Source organism: Zalophus californianus, chromosome 4, assembly GCF_009762305.2.
Source record: "Zalophus californianus isolate mZalCal1 chromosome 4, mZalCal1.pri.v2, whole genome shotgun sequence".
Lineage (NCBI taxonomy): Eukaryota > Metazoa > Chordata > Mammalia > Carnivora > Otariidae > Zalophus > Zalophus californianus.
The window spans coordinates 116,327,310-116,349,738 of record NC_045598.1 but is presented as its reverse complement, the minus strand read 5'-3'; the positions used below and the strand labels follow the sequence as shown (position 1 = coordinate 116,349,738).

At 38.1% G+C, this 22,429-nt stretch overlaps 1 protein-coding gene across 1 annotated transcript in view; it reads right to left on the bottom strand.

Moving 5' to 3' along the window:
- The window catches only part of RP1 (RP1 axonemal microtubule associated), a 364,241-nt gene that overhangs the window by 71,420 nt on the left and 270,392 nt on the right, over positions 1–22,429 (bottom strand). The window contains 1 exon segment of the mRNA XM_035726960.1: positions 8,654–8,817. Within this exon segment, the coding sequence (XP_035582853.1) occupies positions 8,654–8,817 (164 nt within the window).

The following is a 22,429-nucleotide window of genomic DNA, read 5'->3' as shown; positions in this document are numbered from 1 at the left end:
CTCTCTCTCTCTAGATCTCAAGTAAATAAATAAATCTTAAAAAAAAGGCAACACACATAATATTTAAAAAAATGACATCTTGCCATTTCCGACAATGTGGATGGATCTAGAAGGTATAATACTAAGTGAAATAAATCAATCAGAGAAAAACAAATACCATATAATTTCACTCATATGTAGAGCTTAAGAAACAAACAAAAAAAATGAACAAAGGAAAAAGAGACAAACAAAAAAAACAGACTCTTAAGTATGGAGAACAAACTGGTGGTTGCCAGTGAAGAGGTGGGTGGGGATGGATGAAATAGGTGATGGGGATTAAGAGTAAACTTATCATGATGAGCACTGAGTAAAATATAGAATTGTTGAATCATTATATTGTACACCTGAAACTAATATGACATTGTATATTAATTATGCTTGTATTTAAAAAAAATAATCTTTTTAAAAAATTGGAGGGAACAAATGGATAATAGACCTAATAATATTAAGGAAATGCAATGACTTAAGTTTCTTTTTTTTTAAGATTTTATTTATTTGACAAAGAGAGACACAGAGAGAGAGGGAACACAAGCAGGGGGAGTGGAAGAGGGAGAAGAAGGCTTTCCACCGAGCAGGGAGCCCGACGCAGGGCTCGATCCCAGGACCCTGGGATCATGACCTGAGCCGAAGGCAGACGCTTTAACGACTGAGCCACCCAGGCGCCCCGACTTCAGTTTCTTTAAAAAAAAAAAATCACCACAACACAAAATTGTATAATAAAAGCCACAAGATTTGTGGGAAAGAAGGAAATTAGGAAACAACAGTCAAAAACTTTATCAGTGGTATAAAAAAAAAGATAGAAACCTAACAAAAATGGTAGCAAGTTTTACACATGTTGATGGTTAAGAAATTCATAAATACTACAATAAATGTAGCACTGAATACCAAGTTTACTTGTGGAAGAGATGTGGAAAGAATTGCAGCTTGTGAGTTTTTGTCAAGTAGTAGAAGGGTTATTGGAAATTGGAAGGAAATTTTTAACACCAGATGTGGACAGATGTGACTTACTTATTTACACACACATACACTGAACAGAGATAGCTGGTAGATGTTTGAGGTGTGTAGGTGTGGTTTTTATAGTCCTATGTGACCTGGTTGGGCTGGGTAGAGTTTACTGCATTCACCTGGTGTTTCTTGTGGATGAAATGCACATAGCAAGCAAATATGAAATTCTGATCATACTCAAATTTTTCCTTAATATATCGATCATGTTGGAACAAATTCACATTTGCAAAACAAGTGCCAGAGCTAAACTGATTACACTCTATTTCTATCTTAATATTTGGTATTATATTTATTTCTTATCCTAGTTTCTAGTCTCAAAGACTGTGAAGTGGTGTCCTCCTTCTTTATAAAACCTATTCTTCCAAATGTGTTCTTGCTAGTAGATAAATCAATAGATTCCCTTGTCTTTTAAGGGATCTGACTACAAAGCTTACACCGTTTTTCTTCAGTGGTCATATACAAAAAGGGCCCTCCATTGTCTTCCTCTTCCCACTCAAAAATGGACAATTCTGTTTTTGAAGAGTCCTATTCTTTATCCTGTTGCATCCTCTATCAAACAACTTATTTCTCTCTTCATCTAATAAACTTAAGGGATAAGTGCTCCATTTCTAGAACTCCCATTTGTCTTCACACCATGATAGACTCTTAATTCCCTGTAATCTTTTTCAGTAAGATCAGTAAAACAGCTCTCTTTAAAGATACTAATATCCTCCTTGTTGGTAAATTCATGATCTTCTTTCCATTTTCATCCTCCATTCCTGTGAAGCATCTGACTGTTCATCACTGCTTTAGTTTTCTAGGGCTTCTGTAGCAAAGTACCACAAACTGGGTGGCTTAAAACAACAGAAATGTATTATCTCACCATTATGGAGGCTTGAGTCTGAAATCAAGGTGTTAGTAAGGCCATGCTCCCTCTGAGACTCTAAGTAGAATATTCTTTGCCTCTCTACATTCTGGTAGTGGTCACTGACCCTTGGCATCCTCTGGCTTACAGCTCCATCACTTCACTCTCTGCCTCTGTCACCATATGGTGTTTTCCATCTCTGCTTCTCTCTTATTAAGACACCAGTCATATTGCATCAAAGCTGAACCCTTGACCTCATGTTAATTTAGACCTTAATTACATCACAAATAGCCTATTTCCAAATAAGGTCATATTCACAGGTACCAGAACTTAGGATTTCAGTATCTTTGAGGGGGACACACTTATAACAGTCACCTATTCTTTCTTGAAACTCTTTGGTCCATTTCTTTCTAAATACAATAAAAATATTTCAAAATTTCTGAGTTTTTTTCTATGTGTCTTCCTCTACGCTGAATAGTTTACATTGATTTTATGTACCCCTTGTAATCCTCACAACTCTTTAAGATAGGTGCCATTATTTTTGCCCACTTTACAGAGCATAAAATTTTAAATAACTTCCCACAAATAAGCTGGTCAAAGAGCTAGACTTTGAATGTAGGAGATCTGATCCCAACACCCATATCTATCATGACTTTACCCACCCACCTACCCAATAATTCCTTGACCAGAAACCCAGCATAACAACTGGGGGGATAATTAGGATTTTGCTGCTGATCCTAGAAAACATGGCTTAAATAGAGTGATGGGTGGAAATTCCAAACCACAAGAGATTTAGGAGAGAATGGGAGGAAAAAAAGTGAAGCAACAAGGATAAATTAGTATTTTAAAAAGATCTGCAGCCCTGTACCTCTGAAACAAATAATACATTATATGTTAAAAAGAAGAAGAAGAAGAAGAAGAAGAAGAAGAAGAAGAAGAAGAAGAAGAAGAAGAAGAAGAAGAAGAAGGAGGAGGAGGAGGAGGAGGAGGAGGAGGAGGAGGAGGAGGAGGAGGAGGAGGAGGAGGAGGAGAAGGAGAAGAAGATAGCAGGAAGGGAAAAATGAAGGGGGGGGAATTGAAGGGGGATGAACCATGAGAGACTATGGACTCTGAGAAACAAACTGAGCGTTCTAGAGGGGAGGGAGTGGGGGGGATGGGTAAGCCCGGTGATGGGTATTAAAGAGGGCACGTATTAAATGGAGCACTGGGTGTTATACGCCAACAATGAATCATGGAACACTACATCAAAAACTAATGATGTAATGTATGATGATTAACATAACAAAATTAGAAAAATAAAATAAAACTTGGCAGTAAAAAAAAGATCTGCAAAGGAGAAGAAGAAAGGTCAGCAATAGAGCAGATTAAAGGTTATTTTTAGAATAGGAAGGGCATAAGCATATTTGATAGACTGAAGGCGAGGATTAACTAGAGTCATCCTGGAGATGCAAGGAAGAATAAGGATGGTTGATCGAACACAATCTTGGAAAATGGAAGAGGTTGTGGTCAAGACTACAGACGTGTTGGTCTTTACAAAAAAGAAAATTTCACCCGGTCAAGAGAGCGGGGTCAGAGAAAGGGATATTTCTCTCATGTTTCAGCTAAATATCTAACATCTAGCTCAGAGTAGACATCAGTAAATGTCCTTTTACTTTTCTGCCCACAAAGGTTTTTGGCTTCTAAGGAGCGAGCCATGCCACATTCTTTTGGTAATCCTCCAATAAATAAGTAACGATTGCTATTTGAAACCAATAATCATTTTGTTTTAATACTTAGCCTTTCTAAGAAAATTCACTCCTTCTGAAAAGTTATCTGCTTTCTGTAGTTTATTCTGTATTGGGGTTTTGGTTTCTGTATTTTATTCTATATTTAAGCAACTCTACTGGCTTTTTTGGATAAGAATTCATATGTGAAAATTTGGTGCTCCAAATGTAGATGTCATTATAAAATTCTTCAACTATTTGAGGAAAAAGATCAAGTTAAATTGTTTTTAGGACCTGTTGTCCACAGGAAAGCGAATTATGTCAGCAGGGCACTGCTTAAGGTTGTAATTCCTAAACTGCCAAATGGAGGCAATGTGAAATATTACCAAACTCTAAGTTTCAAGTCCACCGAAACAAACAAACAGGGAGAGAGTGGGAGAGCAAGGGGTGGGGGAAGGCTGGAGAGGAGGAATGGGATAAAGGAATAGAAAAATACAAAGGAAAGAAATACAAAGTTGTATCAAAATCAAAATGACATGCTGGCATCCATCTAGCTAACGGCTAATAATTTGTAGCTCCACATAAATACCTAATCTTTCAACACTGAAAAGGCCCAAGATAAACGTTCCTGTTATTCCTTACATACTCACTGCCTTACTCTAGCCCAGCCAACCCAGTCTTGGCTCCCTCTCCTTCTTCCTCCTACTCCAGCCTCCAGACATGTTTCTACGCAGACCCTCCCATGCCAGCAGTAGCCACCTACCAACCATCTGCCAAGCTGCCTTCCTGCCCTCATTCATCTGAAAAATTTTCTTAAATCCTACCCCATCAGGAAAACAACCTCAGTTTGTGGGCAGGAACATAAGAGTCTGCCTCTGGAGTATAAAGACAAGTGTTTCTATAAAGCATTTTAATTTTTAACTCTTTCAGTCTGTACAATAACATTATAAGGTATTATTGTACCCATTTTACAAAGGAGGAAATTCAAGCTTAGAAATGCTAAGTGATTTATCCATATTTCCTTAGACAGTAAAGGTCAGAATTGGAACTCAAATATAGGTCTTCTAATTCCTACTGATATAAATTGTTCTTAAAAAAACAAAAATGGATTATGCTTTCTATTCTAGGAACACAAGGGATTTTCAAATGGTTGTGCAAGTGCCCTATGAGCTCATAATAAATATTAAACCTATTCATCTACAAAATGAATTGACTTCATGCAATAGTAAACTAAGAAGCAGGAAACCACTTTCTAGGAGGGAAGGGCTTAGCTACCAACCTTACCCAAGCAACAGAGAGTACTATTTAGTGTTTCAATTTGCAAGCAATAAAAAGCTCAGCTAAATCTCCAGGCAGGTTTACAAGTAAATAATAACGATATAAGATACATGGGATGCCTTTATGATACCTCCAAGGTAGAAATGATCACAAGGGAAAATCAACAATCAATGCCCCAAGAGAAAGCAGCAAATATTAAACGAATTTCAGCGAAGTCATTTTTATTAAATTTTCATGCTTTCAACGAATATTCATGAGTGTCTAGTCTATGTTAGTCGATGGATAAGATTCAAGAGTTAGCAACTAAATGAGGTCCAGCCCCTGTGGTCTAGGAATTCTTCTCTGCCTACAGTCTTCAAACTTCCTGCTATAACAGACTCTGCTCTTATTTTTGTTTTGGTCATTTTGGGGGGATGAATCATTTCCATCAGCTTGGTTCTCCATGACATTCCAGTTGCTCCTACAGGGCTGACTCCATAGTCTCTGGAGGGTAGCTACCACAATTACTACAAAGTCTGACATCACTTTGCAAGCCCCTTCTTGATGCTGGAATCCTCTATTCTCTATACCACCTACCATCAAGTTCTCCTTCAAGACCTATGATTGCATCAAGAAAACATTACAGCTGCCCCACATTGCCACATACAACATGGACCAGTTACACAAAAGAAAGATTTTTATTGTCCTGACAATAATGAGATAGTCAATGTCCTAATACCACTTGGCTGATGGTTCTTAAGTTTCATGGATTTAGTCACATGACATATTATAGGCTCAAAGTCACATTTACATTGGGCTTAGATCCTACTTCTCTACAGTAGATGATAAAAATCACAGCCACAAACAGAAGATTTCATAGAGGAATAGAAATTTCAATAAAATAGAACAAAAATATGACAAAGATAAAAACGGATAGTGCAGGACTTCTGGAATGATGCATTAGGTAGGCTCTCCATAGAAGCAGTGGCAAAAATTATTAAAATAAAATTTTCAAGAACTCTGGAAATTAATCGAAGACTTTCAACAATCTGAAAAATATTCATTCAAATGAAAACTATGAACCTTGGTAAGAACAGAAGAGTTTGCATATTGTAATTTGATCTACTTCCATTTTTCTCTCCCCAGTTCTATAACATCCTTAAAAACCAGCAAAATTTCCACCATGGTAGCTGTGAAAAACAACAGGAAGGTAGTCTACATCCTGATATAAAATAGTCAAACTCCTGAAAACCAAAACAAGGAAAGAATCTTGAAAACAGCAAATAAATACATACAATAAAATTAACAGCTGACTTCTCATCAGAAATCAGGAAGGCCAGAAAGCAGTAAGATGACATTTATAAAGAGCTGAAAGAAAAAATTGTCAACAAGGAATTCTATATGCAAATTAAGACATTCCCAGGAAAAGAAAAACTGAGAGAATGCATTATTAGCATTATTAGCAGAACTACCCTACAAGAAATACTAAAAAGAATCCGTCAGGCTGAATTAAAAGAACACCAGAAGTAATTCAAGTCCATACCACCAAGAAAGTTAAAAGAGAGCCCACAAAATGGGAGAACATATTTATAAGTCATATATGTAATATGAGCCTCATATCCAGAATATATAAAGAACTTTTAAACTCATTAGTAAAAAGATAAATAATCTGATTAAAATGAGCAAAGGATTTGAATGGACATTTCTCCAAAGAAGATGCAGAAATGTCTAACAAGCACATGAAAAGATATTCAACATAATTAGTCATTAGGGAGGTATATATCAAAACTACAATGAGACATCATTTCACATCCACTAGGATAGCTAGAATCAAAATATAAACAACAAATTTCTCTTGGAAGGTAGAAAAACATGAACCCTCATATATTGCTGGTGATTGGTTCAACCACTCTGGAAAAGTTTATCACTTTCTTAAAATGTTAAACATTGAGTTACCACATGATATAGTAATTCTATTCCTAGGTACCTATCCTAGAGAAATTACAGTTGACCCTTGAACAATGCTGGGGTTATGGGTGCCAACCTCCCACACAGTGGAAAATTTGCATGTAACTTGTGACTCCCTCAAAAACTTAACTACTTAATAGCCTACCATTGACCAGAAGCCTTAACTGATAACATAAATAGTCGAGTAATGTATTTTGTATATGTATTATATACTGTATTCTTACAATAAAGTAGAGAAAAGAAAATGTTATTAAGAAAATTGTAAGGAAGAGAAAATACACATATAAGTTACTGTAAAAAATCCACATATAAGTGGACCTGCACAGTTCAAACCAGTGTTGTTCAACAGTCAATTGTACAACATATATCCACAGAAAAACCTGTACATGGATGTTCATAGCAGCATTATTCATAATAATTATCCATATTAATAGCTAAAAGTAGAAACAATCTAAGTGTCTATTAGCTGATGAATAGATAATTAAAGTGTGATATATTCATACAATGGAATTCTGGATAGATAATGGATAATACTGGATAATAATGGATAGATAACTGGTTTCCTAAGACTAGAGAATACGAGGTTGGAGAGTTGCTGCTAATGGGTCTGGGCTTTCTTTTTGGGGTGATGAAATGTTCTAAAATTAGAGTGTGGTGATAGTTGCACAACTTTATGAATATTCTAAAATCATAAATTCTACACATTAAATGGATGGATGGTAAGGTATGTTAATTATATCTCAACAAAGCTCTTTTAACAAAAAGGGAAGAAGTGAAGATAATTCCATAGATCCACAGTCACATACTGTAACTTGAAAAGAGGTACTGAGAAATTTTAATTAAAAGGATTAAACACTATGTATGGTAGAAATAGATATCATGATTTGGGGTGTGTAGTAATGATTTAATAACAACTAAAATTTACCAATTGCTTACTATGTCTTGCTAGGCACTGTGCTATAAATTAGACACTTTTACAAAGCACCTTTTCAGAATTGATCAAAAGTGATCCTATCTCTCAGAATTTGTCATAAGAAAATAGCTTTGTTTAGAAAAAAAAAAGAAGAAACTAAGATCAAAAATACATTCATTATGGCATTATTTATAATATTAAAAACGTAGAAGTCATTTAAATGTCCAACAGTAGCAACAACTGTGGCATATGGTTTATTTCATATATTCGATAATCAATAAAGATTATAGTTTGGAGCACTATGTAGTTCCTTGCATAAATAAGGGGCTACAGAATTGTTTATGTACTACAATCGTAAGAGCAAACACCTGTGGAGTTTTTCAGGCACTACACCAAACACTTTACATACATTAATTCATTTAAGCCTCATGTTAACCCCTTAAGGTAAGCGTTATAGAGCAGTTGTCAAGGTCACCATGCTAGTAAGCAGTAAAGGCAACGTTTGAATCTTGGCCATCTGCCTCCTCAGACCATGTCTTAGCCATTAGGCTGCACCACCTTTCTATCATAGCATCATACTCCATGGATGTGGACAGGGACAGAAAAGATATTCAACAGTGGAAATATTTGTCTTGATGGAAGGATTAGGAGTAAAGTTTTCCAATCTCATTTTAAAAATTTTCTAAAGTTCATATACTTTGTTACCTTTATATAAAAAAATGGGGGAAAAAACAAAAAATCTTTTATTCCTGTTATAACTCCTGTTTACCTCTTTACTCCTATTAGCCCTTAGGATAAAAGATTTCATGTCTACCAAGAAAAGGTAATGCAAATACAACATCAAAACAAAGATTCTCTATTCCATCTTAGAGAATGTAAATCATAACATATCTTAGCAAGCAAGTTATAGCATATCAATTTTACCTTGAATATATCTGCACTATTAGGGTTAAACAGCTGATATTTCCCAGATCCCAAAATAATAGGACCTGAACATGTTTCTTCTCCATAGACATAAAGGGATACTGTCGCTGTGGTGCCAGCATTTTCAAGATCCCCAGTGACAACAGTCACCTTCCAATCTCCTTCTGCAAAGGAAAAAGGAAATTAATATTAAAATGTGGAAGAAAACCATATTAATATTAGGAAATGAGGGATTCTACCTAATCCACTTAGTTATGAAATGAATAATCTGTGAAATCAAGTATTAAAATAACTGCTAATCGTGGACTCCCTTTTGGAAGCTAGCATGATGAAAAGTCTGGGAAATAATAGATCATTTTAATTACAAATCAAATAAGCAGTAAGCTTTTTAGGATAGTGGATATTTTGGGGAAATTGGGGAATTGGAAGCACTTAGTACTAGATATTTGGCTAGAAGATTTAGGAGTTTATTTGGTCATCACTGTCGAATCTTTGGGTCGGATCTAACGACAGACATATTGATAACCTGACATTAAGGCATTATCTGTACTAGAGAATAGTATTTTTTTAATAATTTTTTATTGTTATGTTAATCACCATACATTACATCATTAGTTTTTGATGTAGTGTTCCATGATTCATTGTTTGTGCATAACACCCTGGGCTCCACGCAGAATGTGCCCTCTTTAATACCCATCACCAGGCTAACCCATCCCCCCAACCCCCTCCCCTCTAGAAACCTCAGTTTGTTTTTCAGAGTCCATCGTCTCTAATGGTTCATCTCTCCCTCCGACTTACTCCCCTTCATTCTTCCCCTCCTGCTATCTTCTTCTTCTTTTTTTTCTTAATATATATTGCATTATTTGTTTCAGAAGTACAGATCCGTGATTCATCAGTCTTGCACAATTCATAGCACTCACCATAGCACATACCCTCCCCAATGTCCATCACCCAGCCACCCCATCCCTCCCACCCCCCACCACTCCAGCAACCCTCAGTTTGTTTCCTGAGATTAAGAATTCCTCATATCAGTGAGGTCATATGATACATGTCTTTCTCTGATTGACTTATTTCACTCAGCGTAACACCCTCCAGTTCCATCCACGTCGCGTTGCAAATGGCAAGATCTCATTCCTTTTGATGGCAGCATAATATTCCATTGTGTATATATACCACATCTTCTTTATCCATTCATCTGTCGACAGACATCTTGGCTCTTTCCACAGTTTGGCTATTGTGGACATTGCTGCTATAAACATTGGGGTGCACGTACCCCTTCGGATCCCTACATTTGTAACTTTGGGGTAAATACCCAGTAGTGCAATTGCTGGGTCGTATGGTAGCTCTATTTTCAACTGTTTGAGGAACCTCCATACTGTTTTCCAGAGTGGTTGCACCAGCTTGCATTCCCACCAACAGTGTAGGAGGGTTCCCCTTTCTCCACATCCCCGCCAACATCTGTCGTTTCCTGACTTGTTCATTTTAGCCATTCTGACGGGTGTGAGGTGGTATCTCATTGAGGTTTTGATTTGGATTTCCCTGATGCCGAGCGATGTTGAGCACTTTTTCATGTGTCTGTTGGCCATTTGGATGTCTTCTTTGGAAAATGTCTGTTCATGTCTTCTGCCCATTTCTTGATTGGATTATTTGTTCTTTGGGTGTTGAGTTTGATAAGTTCTTTATAGATTTTGGATACTAGCCCTTTATCTGATAGGTCATTTGCAAATATTTTCTCCCATTCTGTCGGTTGTCTTTTGGTTTTGTGGACTGTTTCTTTTGCTGTGCAAAAGCTTTTTATCTTGACGAAATCTCAATAGTTCATTTTTCCCCTGGCTTCCCTTGCCTTTGGCGATGTTTCTAGGAAGAAGTTGCTGTGGCTGAGGTGGACGAGGTTGCTGCCTGTGTTCTCGTTTAGGATTTTGATGGACTCCTGTCTCACATTTAGGTCTTTCAACCATTTGGAGTCTATTTTTGTGTGTGGTGTAAGGAAAGGGTCCAGTTTCATTCTTCTGCGTGTGGCTGTCTAATTTTCCCAACACCATTTGTTGAAGAGACTGTCTTTTTTCCATTGGACATTCTTTCCTGCTTTGTCAAAGATGAGTTGACCCTAGAGTTGAGGGTCCATTTCTGGGCTCTCTATTCTGTTCCATTGATCTATGTGTCTGTTTTTGTGCCAGTACCGTACTGTCTTGATGATGACAGCTTTGTAATAGAGCTGGAAGTCTGGAATTGTGATGCTGCCAGCTTTGCTTTTCTTTTTCAAATTCCTCTGGCTATTCGGGGTCTCTTCTAGTTCCATACAAATTTTAGGATTATTTGTTCCATTTCTTTGAAAAAGGTGGATGGTATTTTGATGGGGATTGCATTGAATGTGCAGATTGCTCTAGGTAGCACTGACATCTTCACAGTGTTTGTTCTTCCAATCCATGAGCATGGAACGTTTTTCCATTTCTTTGTCTTCTTCAATTTCTTTCATGAGTATTTTATAGTTTTCTGAGTACAGATCCTTTGCCTCTTTGGTTAGATTTATTCCTAGGTATCTTATGTTTTGGGTGCAATTGTAAATAGGATCGACTGTACTAGAGAATAGTCTTGTCAAGCTGGGGCTGGTAATAGTTTGGTGATCCTCGCAGAATCATGGTAAGGATGTGGAAAACCTAAAGACAAAGCAAAAAGAGCTAAAAATTTATTTTTAAAAAATTGCTGGAGTCCCCTAAGGGTTGGAATGAACCAACAAGTAAAGAGGAAAATATCGTATGCTGGGCCTAGCCGAATTAAGAAGGTTTGGGAGGGGGAAGATGAAGAAAAACGGTATTTGAAACAGAGAAAGACTATGTGTAGTGTAAGCAGAATGGATCATTGAGCTTCCTGCCACAGCGATGCTGGAAGCAAGGAAGGTTGAGACAAGCAGGGCATGACAGAAAATATCTTTTCAGAAGATCTACAACTTGATCTGTGATTGGTTTATTTGGGAAAACAAATAGAGATAGCATTTATTTAATCATTTTGTGCACTTTGGAAAATGGCACCATCAACCCCAAAGCAGTGAAACCCTCTCAACTTGAGTCCACACCACATAGTCAAGAGTAACAAACGATAGAGTCCTGTCTGCTAGAACTCTCTACTCATTACAATTGATCCCTGGATTGCAAGGGCAATTTAAAGATGTCTGTTATTATTTTCAAAGCCTCCATAAATACATACTGCCTTGGGAGTATTTATTACATTTTCAAAAGGGGATGAAGACCCACCACTATTCTAAATATCTGAGTTCTCAGTAAGTCCTCCACTCAGAGGTTAACTTTCTTTTTAGTACATTACACCACTCTCCCCAGTCCGTAGTCCATCCACAAAGATCATAGGAACCTCTCTAATCAGTTTGACAAAACTTGCATCAGGTAGATTTCGCATAATGTTACATTTGTTACAAAGATGGAACTTTTATTAAACCTTAGTACCAAAATGCCAGAGAGGTACAACTCACAGGGCTGCCCTCTGCTATTTTCACCTTGTAGCAAGTTTACTTTGAGGAATATCAGTTCATTTTTCAGTGGGAAAATTAGAAAACATGAAAATTTCAAACTATAATTCCATTGAGAATCCTACCATGATATTAATTCTGATAGAAAGCCTTCCACCTGTGTTTTGATGCATAATTCAACAAGTTAAAGTATCTCTTTTCCTGTTTTTAGATTTTCTTTCCTATCTCACCTTTATCTCCTTCCCCTGCCATCTGGGCCTGCACTGGGCTTTTTGTACCATGCTATCATGGGGAGAGAGACACAAATGAGTTTGCATGTTGGCTTGCATATCTTGTTTACTACAACAGAGACAAATAGCAATGAGCTATTGATTTATATAATATTCTTATGTTCTTTCCTTTTGAAATTACCATGTCACCACAACATGAGATTTAAAGGTGGAATAACCAATGAAATATCTTCTGTGGTGATTTTTTAAATTGCCATTATTCTCAGCATGATTTTCTTTACTAGCACTAGGAAAAAATTAACTATTCCAGTATTCCCTATAGTGTACTTTTAAAATATGATCATTTAACTTCTCTAAGAATATTTCACTATCTAAAATACGAAATAGAAACATTTGTAGAAAATATCATAGAGGTACACTCTGAGTCTATATTTAAATTAAAAGTTCCACTATCCTGCAAAACAGTTTATTTTTATCAGAGCTAAAAATATGTTTATGGTTTTTGTATCTCTTATTATGTGTCACAATTACAAGTTTTTAGTTCTGTAATTTCTATTGTGAAACTATCTTCACAAAAAAAAAAAATCAAAGAACATGAGTTCAGATATTCTAAGTGTCTCTTTTCTTTCTTTCCTTATAGCTTCTGTCTGTTCAACCCCAAGGAGTTATACCCCAAAATACTGTAATCTGCTAACCCCTTTAGAAAATCACTTCTATTAACTCAAGGTTCCCAAAGAGAATTCCATGTAATTGAAATCTAAATATTTATCTCGTATTTACCAGTATTTTAAAGGTTTAAAAAAAAGTTTGTTGACTATGCAACAAGCCATTGCTGAGAATCTACCTCAGACTGTCCCATTTATTCTCTTTTCATTGGCTCTCAAAGCTTAAATTTGGAAAGATACTATAATAGTTGCCTCCATTTGAAGAAATTCTGTTACAGAAAAAAGAAAACTTTTCTTGGAGACTACGTCCTAGGAGGCTTATTTTTCTTTTGTGTTAAAAATGTTTAAAAGTAGTCTAGATAGATATACTCTATGATCTCCAAATAAGCCAACAATAAATTTAAATTTCTCATCAATAATAAAGTAAGTTTTAACAGCAGCTTCCACTTTAACAATAGAAAGTATGTGTTCTATATTTGCTATTTTTATGTAGCTGAGTTAAAACTGAACTAGAAAATCCTGAACTTCAGGATATGATGCTATGCCAAAAACTGGAATTCAATTCATATTTGTTGACCAGCTGATTTACAAGTATTGAGTGTCTATATTATGTACAAGCATTGTTATAGACATTCAAGAGGCTACGAGACCATCTGAGTCAAATTATGAAATCAGACTTGACAGTTTATAAATCTTACCTAATACCAAATTTACTGATCATTCACTAGCAAGCCATAAGCTAAGCATTCTTCCTTTGGAGAGATTACGGACCAGGGATTGGCATATTATGGCCCACTGGCCAAATCCAGCCTGCCACCTATTTTTGTAATTCGTTTCACTGGAACACAGCCACACTCATTTGTTTATGTATTTTCTATGGGTGGTCTTGTGCTACAACAGCAGAGTTGGGTAGTTGCAACAGAGACCATATGGCCTGCAAAGCCTAAAATGCATATTATCTGGCCTTTCATCGTAAAACTTTGCTGACTCCTGCTCTGTATGATTGATATAACTCAAAAATGTCCTCTCCAGCCTCCATTAGAACATGTGCGGTTTCAGACTTAAACCGTCCAAGATTTAAGCAATGCAAGCACAGCTATCAAACCCCATTGATTTCCTAGTTTACATCCCCATCTCTACTCAGGCCTCCACCACTCCATAAATACCAGGTTGATTTACAACAGGCAATCTAGACAGACCAGGCATATTCTGCTATGGCAGACTGCATTATTTAAAGGCCTTACTGATATCTCCCAAACCACTTGCTCTTTTGCAAAGTGACATTTTACCTCTCTATTAAGAGGTAGAGTCTAGTTTCCTTTATTGAATCGGGGCTGCCCTTGGCCAATGTAATGCCACAAAGTGACACTCTGGGACTTCTGAGTCTAGTTTGGTCTGGGTCTGTTAAAATACTTTCTCAAGATACTCCCTCTCGGACCCCAGGAGTTGTGCTATGAAAACCTAAGGCACATGGGAAGCCCTCATGTAGGAAGGTAACTCCAGCTGAGCTGCCAGTGTCATCAACCAGTGGAATGGGTGACCCATCTTGGAAATCCAGCCAGCCATAACTTCAGATGTCTGTGCAAATGAGGTACTATCAGACTAAAGTCATGAAAGTTTCTGAGCAAGAATCACCTGGCTGAGCCACATCCACCCACTGAAAGGTGAAAGACAGTAATCAATTACTGTTTTTGAGCCACTAAGTTTTGGGGTGGTTTCTTATAAAGGAAGGGAAAACTGGAAGAGCTGCTGAAAGCATTTCACAGGTAAGAGCTCTCTGTTATCTTTCACTAATAAATACCATTAGTGTTTCTACCAGGAGGTCTTATTCTTAGCATGTATGCAGGGAGATTTGACTGAGGCATCTCCTTCATTTCCTAGGAAAAGGGAAAAAAATAGATTGTAGGTCTACTGTTAACTGTTTCCTTTCCAAAGTTTTCTTATTAATTAGAGGTTTATATTTAGGAAGGCACGAGTGAGTTATTTTGGTGAGCAAAATCCCTATAGCTAGTGAAGTTCAATAGCCCTTCCTTAGATCTTAACAATTTATCTTTACCTTATTATGTGTATTCTGTTACAGGGCTTACACACATTTGCCTTTGTAGCTCAGAAAATTGACCCTGTTGTTGAATATAGAAACATCTGTGTCTAGACACAGTTTCAGTTACTTGGCAACTACCCACTGAATACTCAAAGAAATGTAAGGAGGATGCATGTAAATTAAGTTCTGACCACGTAATTGTTAGTTCAGCATACTGAGGAAAAAACTCCTCAAAGCACATTAAGTCATCATAATGCACAGTAAAAACTATGGGACAGGCATGCTTTGCCTGATGATGCACCAGATAGTAAGCATATTCCCATGACACTTACCTTAACAGAGCAGGACACAATACGATGCAGTGAGAGTGACAAGACTTAATGCATGCACCTCTGCAAATTGCAACCTCCCACTGCTCTGATCACAATCACAGGTAGATTGAGACAGCCTAAGAAGACCAGTACCCCTATGCATCATGAAGCATGTGCTTGGCTCTTACTTGGTGGAGAGGTTGAGCATGTGTCGAGGAAAGATGGAGGAGAGCTGCAAATGACTCAGGGGAACAAAAACCCTAAAGTTAACCAGATCTACCCTCTCACAAAGACCTTTGAGGCTCCCCCAGACTCTAGGTGATGAATCCAAGAATTCCTTCTACCCACATTCCCTCTGCTTCTTGAGAGAGGTCAGAACAAACAAATAAAACTTTTCCATCTTTCCATTCATGGCAATATTTTAACATTGCTAATAGATTGCCATGCCTGTCAAATGCTTTACTCAGCTCTGTTCATAACATCAATACTCCCTGCCCACAGCACCCTTACAAAGCAGCCTCTGGCCCCCTGAAATCTCTCTCACACAGCTATTCACACACTGTCCTTCAGTTATCTTGAAGGGCTTTTTCCTACCACCAGGGCTTTGCCTGAAAGTCACTTCTTTTTTTTTTTTTTAAAGATTTTATTTATTTATTTGAGAGACAGAGAGAATGAGAGAGAAAGCACATGAGATGGGGGGAGGGTCAGAGGGAGAAGCAGACTCCCTGCTGAGCAGGGAGCCCGATGCGGGACACGATCCAGGGACTCCAGGATCATGACCTGAGCCGAAGGCAGTCGCTTAACCAACTGAGCCACCCAGGCGCCCTGAAAGTCACTTCTTCCAAGAAGCATTTCCAGACACCTCTTCCAGTAACTCTCCATATCTCTTGACCCTGTGCACACTTCAACCCCGAGATATACAAACAAGATCCATCTCTCTGGCCCTCCTACCCCTATCTACCCACCCAGACTGTAAGCCCCTCAAAGGGCAAGTTTTGGTCTTACATGTCTCTGTATCCCCAGGGCCTACTACAATACTTGGCACAGAGTCATAAAATGTTTGGGGATCTATTAAGAAATATTTCGAAAAGTATTTTTTCATGTGTCTGTTAGCCACTTGTATGTATTCTTTGGAGAAGTGTCTGTTCACGTCTTCTGCCCATTTTTTGACTTGATTATTTGTTTTTTGGGTGTTGAGTTTGAGAAGTTCTTTATAGATCTTGGATACCAGCCCTTTTTCTGTAGTGTCATTTGCAAATATCTTCTCCCATTCTGTGGGTTGCCTCTTTGTTTTGTTGACTGCTACCTTTGCTGTGCAGAAGCTTTTTATCTTGATGAAGTTCCAAAAGTTCATTTTTCCTTTTGTTTCACTAGCCTTTGGAGATGTATCTTGAAAGAAGTTGCCATGGCCAATGTCAAAGAGGTTACTGCCTATGTTCTCCCAAATTCAAATCAAAACCACACTGAGATACCACCTTACACCAGTTAGAATGGCAAAAATGGACAAGGAAAGAAACAACAAATGTTGGAGAGGTTGTGGAGAAAGGGGAACCCTCTTACACTGTTGGTTGGAATGCAAGTTGGTACAGCCACTTTGGAAAATAGTGTGGAGGTTCCTCAAAAATTAAAAATAGAGTTACCCTATGACCCAGCAATTGCACTCCTGGGTATTTACCCCAAAGACACAGATGCAGTGAAGAGAAGGGCCATATGCACCCCAATGTGCATAGCAGCAATGTCCACAATAGCCAAACTGTGGAAAGAGCCAAGATGCCCTTCAATAGATGAATGGATAAAGAAGATGTGGTCCATATATACAATGGAATATTACTCAGCCATCAGAAAGAATGAATACCCAACTTTTGCATCAACATGGATGGGACTGGAAGAGATTATGCTAAGTGAAATAAGTAAAGCGGAGGAAGTCAATTAATATATGGTTTCACTTATTTGTGGAACATAAGGAATTGCATGGAGGACATTAGGAGAAGGAAGGGAAAAATGAGGGGGATATCAGAGGGGGAGATGAACCATGAGAGACTATGAACTCCGAGAAACAATCTGAGGGTTTTAGAGGGGAGGGGGGTAAGGAGATGAGTTAGCATGGTGATGGGTATTAAGGAGGGCATGGACTGCATGGAGCACTGGGTGTTATATGAAAACAATGAATCATGGATCACTATATCAAAAACTAATGATGTGTTGTATGGTGACTAACATAACATAATAAAATAAAATTTAAAAAAAAGAAATATTTTGAAAAATAAAGACTGCATATATGAGAAGGGATATGCAAGGCATTAAAAATGCTTTAGTACAATATATAACTATTTCTCAACAAAAATAAGTCCTGATTATGCATCATTAGGGTCATTTTTGTACACAGGACAAGGACATTGTTATTTACCTCATAATTGGTCTTGTTATTAGCACAAAGATAATAAAAGCAATGACCTTGTATCACCCAAATTTTGAAGGGCATGTAAATATATTTCAATGAGATTTGGCAGATATTATAAACAAGACAAATTATTACTTTATCCTAATTTTTGATAATTTTATCTCCAAACAATTCTATGTATATAAACTCACAAATCCTTCAAAATACCACCTCATAAGAGGATCATGAGATTTTTTTGAATTTTTTTCAGTACTTTACAAATATTTTTATTCTTCTAAGAGACAAATATCATTAATCCTTTTATACATACAAAGCAATAGAGAAATGATGTGCTCACTACCACAGGAGTTAGGATAAATTTGATACAGAATTAGAAACAGTTATGCTTCCTGGAATAAAATGGTTTCAAACAATATTCAATTTTCTTCACTTTAAGTCTGGAAAACAAGCATAAAACACTATCAGAAAGGAATCTGTTATATATTTTATATTGATATTGTTTAAGGTAAATGGTTTGTCATTTCACTGGTTTTGTTTATTAATTTATTGCTGTGTGGCATGGTAAAGGACAGCCCAGTTTACAGGGCTGAATAGAGTAGAGACACATCCTGGCCATGGGCCATGTTGCCTGCTCCAGGCCAAATGCTAGTGCAATGGGACTGCCTCTGGATGTTCAAGACCCTTGACATCTTTTATCACAAGGGAAAATGAAGTTTAAACATGACCACTGACTGGGTATGTGAGGTGTACAGGCTCTGGTTAAATGTTTTATAGATATTATTTTTCCTAACTCTCGCAGCAACTCTAATGGTTTCTATTATTGTCTCCATTTTCTAAGAAAGAACTGAGGCACAGAGAAATTCAGTGACTTCCCCAAGCCACGCAAGTGAATAAGTGGTGCAGTCTACATTTAGAATCTTCACTACTGGGCGGAGCAAGATGGCAGAGGAGTAGGAGACCTAGATTTCGTCTGGTCTCAGGAATTCAGCTGAATAGGGATCAAACCATTCTGAACACCTACGAACTCAACAGGAGATCGAACAGGAGAGTAGCAAGAACTCTCTGAACAGAGAAGCGACCACTTACTGGAAGGTAGGGCGTGCGGAGAAGTGAATCCGAGGCGATATTCGGGAGGATAGACGGCGGGGGAGGGGCCTCCGCCAGCCGCTTCTGGCAAGTGTTAGAGCCGCGGAGCACAAAATCGGACCTTTTAGAAGTTGGCTCGGCGGAGGGACGTCGCTGCAGTGGCTAAGCGGGGGGTGGAATCCTCCCGGGACAGTGTGGTCTCAGGACCCTTGGGGTCACAGAGAGACCGGGGGTGCCTGAGTGCACCAGAGCTCCCAGATATCGGAGCGGGAAGGCCGGCTGCAGAGACGGAGCAGAGTCGTGGGCTCTCAGCTCGGGGTTGCCATAAACTGTGATCTGCGGCCCAGTCGGGGCACGGCTCCCCCAGCAGGGACCCAACAAGCAGCAGATCCGGGGAGACTCCCCTTCCTTCCCGGGGAGGAGCGGTGCGGGAGCGCACTGCAGGGATCTGCTGGGTTTGGAGACTCCGTGCGGGGTCGGGTGCCAGAGATAGCAACGCTCGGTCACAGGCCGGGTGAGCACGGAGTGTGGCCGGAGACCGGGGACACGGAAGTGACTGCTTTTCTCTGGGGGCACACTGAGGAGCGGGGCCCCGAGTTCTCAGCTCCTCCGGGTGGAGATTGGGAGGCCACCATTTCTGCCCTGGTCCTCCAAAGCTGTACCGAGAGCTTGCAGGGAACAAAAGCTCCTGAGAGCAAACCCGAGCAGCTTCCTTAGCCCGGACCAACAAGGGCGGGGCAATTCCGCCTCGGGCAAAGACATTTGGAAACCACAGAAACAGGCCCCTCCCCCAGAAGATCAGCACAAACAGCCAGCAAGCCAAGACCAAGTTGATCGATCAAGGAGAATGGGAGAACTCCAGCGCTAGGGGAATACTGCACATAGATTCATGGCTTTTTTTTTTTTTTTAACCATGATTCATTATTTCATCAAAGTTAATTTTTGTTGACTGTTTTTTTTTTATTTTTCTTTTTCCCTTTTTCAACCAACATCTTATCAATCCCTTTAAAAAAAAAAAAAACATTTTTTATTTTTCATTTTTAGAGTCATATTTTATCCCTTCATAGTAGTTACCCTTATTTTTGGCATATATATATAAGTTGTTCTCTCTTTAAAATTTTGAGGTACAGTTTCTTCTAACAGATCAAAATATACCCTAAATCACTAGTGTATGGCTTTGTTCTAGTCTCCTGCCTGATCACATTCTCTCCCTTTTTCCTCTTTTTTTTTCTTTTTTTCTTAAATCTTCTTTCTTTTTTCAAACAACTTATCTTACCAAGTCCTTTTATAAAATCTTTTATAACTTTCATCTTTACAGTCATCTTCCATCCCTTCAATGTATCAACCCTTATTTTGTACATATATGTCTTTCTTCCTTTAAAATTTTAGGAGGCACTTTTTTCTAACAGACCAAAATACGCCCAAAATCTAGTGTGTGGCACTGATCTATGCACTAGCCTGATCATATTTATTCATATTCTGCTTTTTTTGTATTGTTTTGTTTTTGTTTTTATCTTTTTTTTCTTTTTTCTTTTTTCTTTTTCTCTTTCTTTTTTCTTTCTTTCCCTTTCTTTTCCCCTGGTTTCAGGTCTTTTCTGATTTGTATACAGTATATTTCCTGGGGACGTTGTAAACCTGTTAGCATTTTGTTCTCTCATTCATCTATTCTCCTCTGGACAAAATGACAAGACGAAAGAAATCACCTCAGCAAAAAGAACACGAGGTAGTACCGTCAGCCAGGGACCTACTCAATACGGACATTAGTACGATGTCGGACCTAGAGTTCAGAATCATGACTTTAAAGATACTAGCTGGGCTTGAAAAAAGCATGGAAGTTATTAGAGAAACCCTTTCTGGAGAAATAAAAGAACTAAAATCTAACCAAATCGAAATCAAAAAGGCTATTGATGAGGTGCAATCAAAAATGGGGGCACTAAATGCTAGGATAAATGAGGCAGAAGAGAGAATCAGCGATATAGAAGACCAAATGATGGAAAATAAAGAGGCTGAGAAAAAGAGAGAGAAACAACTACAGGATCACGAGGGCAGAATTCGAGAGATAAGTGATACGATAAGACGAAACAACATTAGAATAATTGGGATCCCAGAAGAAGAAGAGAGAGAGAGGGGCAGAAGGTATATTGGAGCAAATTATAGCAGAGAACTTCCCTAATGTGAGGAAGGAAACAGGCATCAAAATCCAGGAGGCACAGAGAACCCCTCTCAAAATCAATAATAATAGGTCAACACCCCGACATCTAATAGTAAAACTTACGAGTCTCAGAGACAAACAGAAAATCCTCAAAGCAGCTCGGGAGAAGAGATATGTAACCTACAATGGTAGAAACATTAGATTGGCAACAGACCTATCCACAGAGACCTGGCAGGCCAGAAAGGACTGGCAAGATATCTTCAGAGCACTAAACGAGAAAAATATGCAGCCAAGAATACTATATCCAGCTAGGCTATCATTGAAAATAGAAGGAGAGATAAAAAGCTTCCAGAAAAAACAAAAACTAAAGGAATTTGCAAACATGAAACCAGCCCTCCAAGAAATATTGAGAGGGGTCCTCTAAGCAAAGAGAGAACCTAAAAGCAGCAAAGAGCAGAAATGAACACAGACAACAGACAGTTAACAGTTACCTTACAGGTAATACAATGGCACTAAATTCATACCTTTCAGTAGTTACCCTGAATGTAAATGGGCTAAATGCCCCAATCAAAAGACACAGGTTATCAGATTGGATTAAAAAACAAGACCCATCAATATGCTGTCTGCAAGAGACTCATTTTAGACCCAAAGACACCCCCAGATTGAAAGTGAGGGGGTGGAAAACCATTTACCATGCTAATGGACACCAAAAGAAAGCTGGGGTGGCAATCCTTATATCAGACAAACTAGATTTTAAAACAAAGACTGTAATAAGAGATGAGGAAGGACACTATATCCTACTGAAAGGGTCTATCCAACAAGAAGATCTAACAATTGTAAATATCTATGCCCCGAACATGGGAGCAGCCAATTATATAAGGCAATTAATAACAAAAGCAAAGAAACACATTGACAACAATACAATAATAGTGGGGGACTTTAACACCCCCCTGACTGAAATGGACAGATCATCTAAGCAAAAGATCAACAAGGAAATAAAGACTTTAAATGACACACTGGACCAAATGGACTTCACAGACATATTCAGAACATTCCATCCCAAAGCAACGGAATACACATTCTTCTCTAGTGCCCATGGAACATTTTCCAGAATTGATCACATCCTAGGTCACAAATCAGGTCTCAATCAATACCAAAAGATTGGGATCATTCCCTGCATATTTTCAGACCACAATGCTTTGAAACTAGAACTCAATCACAAGAGGAAAGTCGGAAAGAACTCAAATACATGGAGGCTAAAGAGCATCCTACTAAAGAATGAATGGGTCAACCAAGAAATTAAAGAAGAATTAAAAAAATTCATGGAAACCAATGAAAATGAAAACACAACTGTTCAAAATCTTTGGGATACAGCAAAGGCAGTCCTGAGAGGAAAGTATATAGCAATA